This window comes from Corvus cornix, chromosome 1A, assembly GCF_000738735.6.
Source record: "Corvus cornix cornix isolate S_Up_H32 chromosome 1A, ASM73873v5, whole genome shotgun sequence".
NCBI classification, from domain to species: domain Eukaryota; kingdom Metazoa; phylum Chordata; class Aves; order Passeriformes; family Corvidae; genus Corvus; species Corvus cornix.
The window spans coordinates 25,300,311-25,310,310 of NC_047057.1; the positions used below are offsets into that span (position 1 = coordinate 25,300,311).

General features: G+C 39.8%; 1 protein-coding gene across 1 annotated transcript in view; it reads right to left on the reverse strand.

The window, feature by feature from the left end:
- Positions 1 to 10,000, reverse strand: part of FOXP2 (forkhead box P2) — a 408,353-nt gene that overhangs the window by 187,627 nt on the left and 210,726 nt on the right. Inside the window, exon 4 of the mRNA XM_039571412.1 lies at positions 2,375 to 2,552. Coding sequence (XP_039427346.1) covers positions 2,375 to 2,542 — 168 coding nt within the window. The 5' untranslated portion in view covers positions 2,543 to 2,552. The remainder of the gene's footprint in view (positions 1 to 2,374; positions 2,553 to 10,000) is intronic.

Consider the following 10,000-nt stretch of genomic DNA (forward strand, 5'->3'; position numbering starts at 1 on the left):
TCTTGCACATATTTAAACAAGAAAAAATTCTTAAGAATAATAATTACTGGTGCAATAGGGTTTCCTCTGTTTTTCTAGGTGTCAAAGTTTTCTAGACAAGTCACATATTAAAAATATCATTTTAGAGAGTTACTACAGTGACAATAATAAAAGCAGCCATCATTTTCCTCTTAATTCGTATTTCAAAAGGTATCTGGTCAAAAACAGGGGGAAAAAACAAGAAACAGAAAAAGGAGGAAGAAAAGCAAAAGTAGCACAAAGCTATGCCCGTTATCTGAAGGATATCCTACTCTATGTTTACTAGTGTTTATGTTTCACATCAACATATTTTATAGAAGGATTTATATGCCTAACTCAAGTTGTATTTAAATCCTATGGTGCAGACCCTACCATAAAATGCCTCTTGAGTCCTATTAACTGTACCCATGGTTTTACTTTGCCTGTCTGCTTATTTAAGATCTAATCACAGTTTTGAAGAAAAGATTGTCACTTCTAAGCCTGTCCCCTCAGAACCTGTCTGTTATTAGTACTCAGCTGGATATTTTCATCTTCAGTTGTAATTCTCTGTGGTCTTTGCAAATGCTATCTACTGGAATCTCTGGCTGTATGGACAAATTGGCTACACATGCCTAGGACTGCTACTTTGAGAAACATGTAAGTGGCACATTATTCTGTTAGTATTTTTGTGTTTTAAAGTATTTCACTTAAATTTAGTTTTCTGAACATATTGGCCAATTTGATACACTCTTTCTGAACAAAGATTTTAAAATTCTTTTATAATCTGAACACCTGAATAAAGATGATGACATGATTTTCAATGAAAACAAATTAAATTTTTTTATCTATTTGTATGCATGCAATTTTCTATGAAAAGAGTATAAAAACACAAGGTATATATATACACATAAAAGTATATCTAGAGAGAGGTAGAAACCTGCTAAGAACATAATGAAGACACTGAAACCTGTATTTCTTCAGACTGTCATACTGCTCAATTGTTAAAACAGAATACACTTGAATTTGAAGCAAGGCACAGAGTTAAGCCTTAAGAACTATTTATATTTCAATCTACATCCATTTCCTTCTTCCACATTTTCTGTCACTATTTAAAATATTTTACTAGAAATGTAGCTAGTGTGCACTGCTTAATTCAGCACCAAGAATGATTCAATTTTAAGAGCTATTATGACCTGTTATTTCAGAGGCCCGTACACATGTAGTGTATCTATCATGTTAAAACATGTTTCTATAAAACAGCATTTTTATAATATTTTTTGTAACAGAAGACAACTTTCCTTCTATTAATACAATACCTGATGTTGTAACGAAAAACCTCAGCATTTAAAATTAAGGGTTTGAACTCCAAAGGTGCTGAGTGGGCTCAGCAAATGAAAGGATGAGGGAGCAAAGACTTTCACGAGTTTGAAGCAGGTACTGGGCACTGTGCAGAATCAGACCCCAACTGTTTACCAAACAGTTTGGGCTTCACTGCATTAGTACAGTCTGTGTTCCCTGATGGAGAGGCAACTCCTTAGGTAGACAAAGTAGGAGTTCTGTTTGTTCAGGTTTTAAAAGGAAATCTTACGGTGACAAAAATTAATGGATTGCATCTTGTAATTAGGTGGTGTCAGTAGCCAACGGACGGCTGAATTTTACAATTTTAAACGTAACAGCAGTTCTCCATTAACTTGTTGGGAACACAAACAAACTTAAAAAAATATGTTTTCAGAGTGAGAATGGAAACAGACCTACAGAAAAGCTGCTTCTCTCTTTTCCCATATTTTCAAAATTACACATCCATGTTACACTCACACCCATGCAAGCACACACAGACAGGAACACTGTCTTTTTTATTTCAGTGCTTTTGAACTAACCAGCATTTTTTAATTACACCTACGACAGCAAAGTGCCTTTACTGAGAAAAGTCACTCTGGTCCCTTCACTAGGGTCCCTTCACTGCCCAGCTCCGACTTTGGCACAATTCATTGCAATCGAAGCGAAGTCTCAAGTAATGTGGCCCTCTGGTGGAAAACCCCGCACCATGTCCTGCGCGCCCGAATCGCACAGTAAACTAACAGCTCCTGAAAACATGCACTGCAAGGCTTCGGCACAACTTTTATAAATACGCTGCGGGATTTTAATCACCAGGCAAGCGTGGTGGCATGCAGCCATATCAGCAAGATGCTGCTGCCACAAGAACGGGATCCTTGCATTTCAGCATTATCGTGCACTAAAACAACAACAAATAATGCCCCATGCTCTTCACTTCCACGATACTCCACATTCAGCACACACCGAGGGTCTCCGAAAAAGTGCCCCTCTGAAAACAGCCCTTTATTTGTTTAAAAACAAACAGGAAACAAAACAAACTTACCTGCTGTTGTTGCAGATGCAGCAGTTCTACTGTGCTTACTTCAGTGCTCGTGTCACCACTTGATCTTCCATCTCTGCTGCCAGCATCTAATTGGCTGCTTAGAGTGCTCATTCCATTTTGATTCATTGAACTGTTGCTTATTGTCTCTGTCGCAGATTCCTGCATCATGACTTAATACCTAAAAGTGATTAAGAAGTATCAATTAACACGCGCGTTACACCTTCACACTTCCATTATCAAGATGTCCCTCTCTGCCAATTACACAGACAGCATCTTTAGAAGAAGAAAAAAGCCTCGCAGAGCCGTTTACCAAGAAATGCAATGCAAACTCTGCTTTCATACAGCTGCTAATCACTGGAATTATGATTTCTATAAGCAAGCTTTGTGTGCTTACATTTAATGGCCAAAATAACACACCATGCACGCAGCATGGTCAATAGCATTTATGAACAACTACGTTTTAAAGTCTACCTATAAAACCAGTTTAAGTGAAAGCACGATTTCACACACTGCTCTATATTTCCTATTATCTAGCTTTGACAACCATGGATGACTATACAGCCTTATTTAAAATATTCACTATCTTGATTCTGTCAGAATTTTACAGCATATCTTATGCAAGGCTGTTGTTTAATGATGCACAGCTAATCATACAAAATTAAAATTTTGTAAGGGTGTTACAAATCATATGGTATCAACCAATGATAAATAGTATAATGGGCTTCTCCTTTTTTGTGACTAAATAAAATTTTGCCTCCGAGGCATTTTAAGAAAAAGCTCCTGCTGCAAACACGTCAGATATTGCCTATTTTTTTAATCAAACGGCTGATATTCATTTATTTTTCTGACATTTAAAACATTTAATACTGTCCTTCCTGGGAAGTAATTAAGCTTATGCATGAGCAGCAATCAAACTGTTCACTTGAAGATGACTTAAAACTCAATTTTAACATAGGCAAATAAATGAAAGATATAAAATTAATTTTCCAGGCATGTATTAGATATGAAAGCTGGAAATAAAATCTATCAAGAATATCACTAATGATTGTGCTAAAAACAGCATAAATTATGCATATTACCTTCTCTACAGTAATAAATGTTTTATCATTTTCACTGCATAAATATACTGTACTTTCAGGATAGCAATGAGATGTCCTGCCAAGATCAGTTGAAATCTTTGCAGTAAATAAAGAACCAACGTGCCCTTACAAACCAGAATTTCAAGGCGCATTTTGTATCTGTAATATGGAAAGGTCAGCGTCTCTTCTCAGAGCCACCAAAGTCCTCTCCTGCTCTTGCAGGGTCAGAATGGAGCTCCCTTCCTTCATCCTCACTCCCAACCTACTGACAAGAGTCCTCACAACAACCTGGCTGAGCTGTGATTTTAAAAAACACCTCTGAAGGGAGAGGGATGAGTAAGCAAACTCGGAAAAGGAAATAAAGCTTGCTGTTTAGCCTAATTATTTAACTTAGCTATTTGTTCCCTTGCAAAGTATGAGCAACTGCCCTTCCTTAAGAAAAAAAAAAAAAGCACAGCAGGAAAAGGATCATTACAACTTCAACTATGTGCATGGGATATTAATTAAAATGCAGCATGAGTTACCACAAACAAGCTCCTACACGATAAAGTGAAAGTATACATTGTGTGAAAAAATTTTAAAATAGCAAAAGATGAGTTATTTAAGGATGATCTGGTCAGAAATAAACAGGATGCAAAAAACCTAAACACAAACACAGTTAAAATAAAGGAGGGCAGCTGTTATAGCCCAGTAAACAACAGCAGCACCAGATGTGTTTATGAAGAAACAGTCCTTCTGAAACACTTATGAACATCAGCGAAGAGAAATAATAGAAATGGAAAATGTGATACAAGCAGTGATGAATTTTACAAGGCAAAAACAAAGCTAATACTCTTTTCTGAGATTAGGCAGCTAATAAGTATTCAAATTAGGCATAAATTTTACATGTACAATGTTTAAAATATTCAGAGAAAAGGGTCTGATTGCCCTTAGTAGTTATATGAAAATTCTAATGCGGGTATGCCACAACTGTGGAAGCAGACAGCCCTTTCTGATTTTTACAATATTTACTTTCAATAAAAAGACATGTATATCAGAGTGGAAATTTATTTAAAACACTTCATCAGCTGTATCGTTACAAGGATTTGGAAATTTGGGAAATTCAAACGTTAATCCTCTTTTAGTCAAACAAAGATTTAACCAACAGACAGGTTCATCTTTTACAAATTCAAACGTTAGACAATAACACTGGTACATTTAGCCAGGCACATTAAAAGGGCAAAGGGGTGTAAATGTTAGATAATCAAAACATTACAAAACACCCAGAAAAGTAATAAATAAATACATCATCCCTCCTGTTTTTACATCTCTCTGACTGCTTCATTACAATTAGCAAAGAAGGGTTAAATGTCTTCCAGTTCATATTAACCAGAGGGTTTTATGTCTTGTGGATTTTGTATCCTTGCAAAGCCCCAGAGTGTAGTTCAGGCTCTACATTTAAAGTTAAAGTGCCTGTGAGCCAGCAGAATCGGCTTTAACGTAACATGACCAGTAACACTACTCTGGCAATAGAAAACAACAAATCCAATCCAACAGCTGGGTACAGACAGAATGAAACTACAGAGTAACAATACTAGAAAGGGCAATTTATTTCGAAGTGAAGTGGAAGAAATACTGAAGTATTTTTATGAAGACAAAAGAGACCCTGTAATTTTATGTTAAAAATAAAGTGTGGGGTTTTTTTCTAGTTTTAAAATGCTATTTTTAAAAACAACTCTAAAACTTTGGCTTGAGTAATGCACTGTGTTGGTCGTCCTCAGCCCTCTCCTCACTGTCGGCAGCTGAAAAAGGGCTGCTGGAGAAAGCAAGAGCACAGAATCTTTTTCGTTTTCCTTCTTTTCTCTTGCATATGCACGTGAATCTACACACTTGTGTGTGTATGTACTATCAACTCTAAATCCTCACAAACTGAAGCACTGAAAACATCTGAACGAGGATCATTTCTGATGTCTACGTATCAGTAACTTGAGTTATTGGTAGCAAAATAATTTGAACCTGCAACATCTCACTAAGCAAACTAATGTACTTTTTTTCTTGTTTTTACAACAGTAGTGCAGATTGTTACCAAAATAATCATAAATAAATACAAAGGAAATACATAGGTATCAGCCAGATACTAAGGCAGTAAGTTTGGTAATTCAAATAGGACAAGAAAAAATATACAGGTCCCTGTTTACACACATTTATACACATTCATACTTTCTAATCCTTCTCTTTTCTCTTGCTGTCACACTCGCTGTCAGTCATGAGCATGCCTACACAGGCACACACGCACCCACATTCACAGACACATTCACCAGCACCTACTTCTGCTGTGATTCTCTAGCTCCTGGTGCCAAAGGTGAGATATAAGCTCTGCTACCCAGTATTTTAAACAAAGGTATGGGGGAAATATTTGGTGCTGTCTACAAGAGAGTGAAATTGTAGATCATTTTAGCGCGTGGTTCCACTGCAGGTTGAATACCTAATCCTGCCACAGTAGCCAAGCTATCACCCACACCAAAAAAAGAAACACTCCACCTTGTTAAGTTAGAAGCTACAGTTTTACTTTTCTCCCCTGCAGTGGACTGGACATTTTCTATGTGCCCGTGCGCCCGCACGTGCACGCGTGTGTGTTTTAGGCCGGCAAGTCACTGTACAGATACTTATTCTCTACACCACTTCCCTTTTGAAACATTAAACTGACACTGGAACTGACTGCACAAGATTGCATTTTCTCTTCCTAAACAACTTGAATTGAAAGGTTACTTAGTGTAACAATATTTACTTGCAGAATTGTGTTGTTACCAAGGGTATAATGGATGGTGGCTATGCAGGTTTACGCAAGAATGAGTGAAGCATGAGGCATTAGCCATGTGTTTGACATGTTTCAAATTGCTATAATCCAGCATTAAACACACCCAGCAATTCATGCCATTTCTTGCAGCCATAATCTTGAATAAAACGTGCACAACCACTTATTATATAAATTAGTATATGACTCCCTGTTATAGTCACAACAGCGCTTTTGTGTTTATTTTGCATCAAGACGGGGTCTTTTATTTGTACAAATAGCAGGATAGCGCGCCGTGCCGCAATTAGACCTGCTCTGTTTATGATAGGGTGTGTGTCACGCCCGGCTCGCGGGGTCTGTCGTGCCCTGCCAGGCCCGGGCGGTGCGGACGGCCCCGTCCGGCGCCAAGGGCTTGGGCCCGGCCCGGCCCGGCCCCGGGGGAGCGGCGGGAGCGGCGGCGCAGCGCCGGAGCGGCCGCCAGGGGGCGGCACGGCCCGCGCGGCCCGGCCTCGGCGTGCCCCGCACGTGCCGCTCACGCGAGGCCCGGCCCGCGGCCCGCCCGGCCCGCGCGTGGCCCGGGAGCGGCGCGCGCTGCCGGGCCCTCGGGGCCGCTGAGGCGGCGGCCGCGGTGCCAGCGCCGGGAGCGGAGCGGCCGCAGGGCCAGCGCCGGGCAGCGCCGGGAGCGGAGCGGCCGCAGGGCCAGCGCCGGGCAGCGCCGGGAGCGGAGCGGCCGCAGGGCCAGCGCCGGGCAGCGCCGGGAGCGGAGCGGCCGCAGGGCCAGCGCCGGGCAGCGCCGGGAGCGGAGCGGCCGCCCGCCCGGCTCCACAGGGAGGCATGCAACATGGCTGCACCCCCGGGCCCGCTGCCCGGCCCTGGCGGTAGGGTGCCCACGCTGGTTCATCCACAGACGTGACACACCCGCAGCGCACAGTGCTTAATGCCACGAACTTGAGGTTCCCCAGTATGGCCACGCATTTGCCTCGTTTCCCTCCCTAAGACACAGACCGGTCTGCAGCCTTTTAAAACTGCACTGTGATGTAAAAGCAGAAGTAAGGAGCTAGGCTTAAATAATAGTAACTTTTGTGCTCTGCTGGAATTAATTCATCATTGACACAAGGCACAATGCATCTGAAATCTTGCGCTGGTGTACGCTAAAAGCCTTTAATACTTAAGATTGCTTAATAAATCAAAATGCCAAATATTAAGGACATAGCTGAATGTGTGAGAACAAAAAATTAGGAAAGCTAAGAGAACATTTGTAAGGGTGTTTGGTTTTGGTTGGTTTTCTTTTTTCTTTATCTACAACAGCTTTCAAAGCTGGAGTTAAGCAGAGACAAGTCACTGCATAATTTTTAAATATGTACGTAAGTTAATATGTTTAAAACACTAATTAGGTCAAACACCATTCAAGTACTGTAAAATAAATTATCTGTATTAGTAGGTGTAAAATAAAGTATCTATATTAGTAGGTTTAATACACTACTATCTGCTGAAATAGGTTTTACCTGTAAAAATGTGAAATATGCCCAAACACCTTGTGCTGGAAGTTCTCTCAGAAAAACAGACCTTCCAGTTATATGTTACAGGACATATCTTAACGTAATGAGAAAGAATACATATCATCTACATCAGTGATAGAAATCAGCACCTTTCACAAGAAAAAATATCATTTTCATGGTAAAAGAATCATCTATTCAAAGTGAGATAATCATTTTACTATTTAGAATCTTCTCACTACTGAAGATGGTAGTTGTGAGTATAGTAACAGTTCCAAAATGGATAAAATAGGCAGCAATGGGACAACAGTGTCTTGATCCCAACACAGAAAGCACTAATACTCTGAAGAATTCAAGCTGTAGTATAAAACTTTTAAGTGGACACTCATATGGTGGGCCTCTGAAGGCCTTTTTGAACACAGATTTGTAATAAAATTGATTATGGGATTTTTGCAAATTACCACAGATGAGATTTATTTACTTGAGACAAGAACCAGCAGTTCGGCATCCCCACACACATATAGTTCCAAGTAAAGAAAACATGCATCCTTCCTGCAGTGTTATCTTAACAGGTGCACTTGGCTGGCATGAGGAAGCATTAAGAAATCAGATTAATTGATTTGTGCTAAACTGCAACTGAAAAAACAAGCATTGTCTAAAATATTTATCTCTCTACTATAACCTACAATTTTCCCCACTGCCCGTGGTTTATCCATCTATGTTTAAATGAACATCCTTTTAACAGGCACCAACAGTCAGATAAAGGTATTGAAGGTAGAATATCGTATTTAATCTTAACTAAAAGCTATCCTGCATTTTAAAGGCTGTATCTTTTCCTTTCACACCATCTCAGTTCTTCTGGACTAATAAAAACAGCAGGTCAGTTTGGGGCACAGTAATTTATCTGCTTTCTAAAATTGAGGAGTATGTTGTCACACTCATGTGATTATTAAACAACAGTTCACTTCCCAAAACAGCAAGGAAGGTCTAATTAATTTCCACCTGCTATTTATTTTCACATGCTAGAAAGAAAATCCCTATGAAGGCCTGTATGAGTAGTGTGTACAGGACCATAAGATGCATACCTTACACACAGGAGAGTGGCAAAAGCCGGCTAGAGTGCATTACCTATAGCCCACACAGAAATGAGCAGCCAATTTCAGGGTAAGATTCTTATTTGAGCAATGACAGCTTGGAAACCCCACCTTGGAAAGCACACTCCTCTCACTCCCTTTCTCCCCCTCTCTTTCCAAGTCTTAAGAAAAAAAAAAAATAAAAAGGCAGCTCTCCAAGCTCTTGAGGGTAGGGAGACTTTATTACAGTCAATGGAGAATTTAGTAGAGAGAAAGCATTAGGGCAGTAGGAAATAATTAGAAAGGTGAGAGCTAGGGAAGACCTGCCTAGCAGGCAAATTCCCTTAAAAAAAAAAATCACAAAAAAAAAAAGAGCTTCAAGCTTTTCAGAGAGTCTGTAGGGCTTACAAACTGCAAGCCCAGGGCCAACTTTGTATACCTCTTTTTTTTTGAGGAGCTTGCAACAACTATCATTGATAATTCCCCTCTCCTGATCTTTGAATATTGTGATACTATGTTCCTTCATGAGACAGTACTTGTTTAACCCCCACGGTTACTTGACTTCTCATTCAGGCTCCTGATCACTGCCTTCAGTATCCCTTGAGGGGTTTTTATCCGCTGACCATGAACTAATTTTTCCACAGATCTTTTCTAGAGTTTTCAGCGTTTTCTACTCTATCTTTTCTTTGGTGCAAAATATGCCTTCAACTTTTCTTGCCAGACCCACCATGCCTTCTCACTGGATGCACCATAGGAGAAAGTTTCATGGTACATGAAATGAAATTTCTTTTACAGGAACTGACTTACTGAAAGCTTGAATAAGCCTCAAAGATGAATAAAATGGAAAACCTGTATTTCTAAGATGAGCCCTCAAAAACTCACATGCTTGCTTTGAAAACCCCCATCAGTATCTGACTGCATCTACACCTTTTGTTGACTACAAATGGGTCGATCACGAATTTTACATGCACAGTAATGTACAGAAAGCCACATAACATGCATTTGGTGTTCCTATGTTTTGCTCTTCCAAATTTTCAACACTTAAGTTTCTTACATTAGCTTACAGCCACATTCTAATAAAACTGAACATTTACTAAAATCACAACCAGAAAAGTATTAAAGTAAATTAGATGGTAACAGGTAGATATAACCATGCACTTAGCAAACAAGAGCAGTGCCAAACTGCATCTCTTCCTCCAGACTGC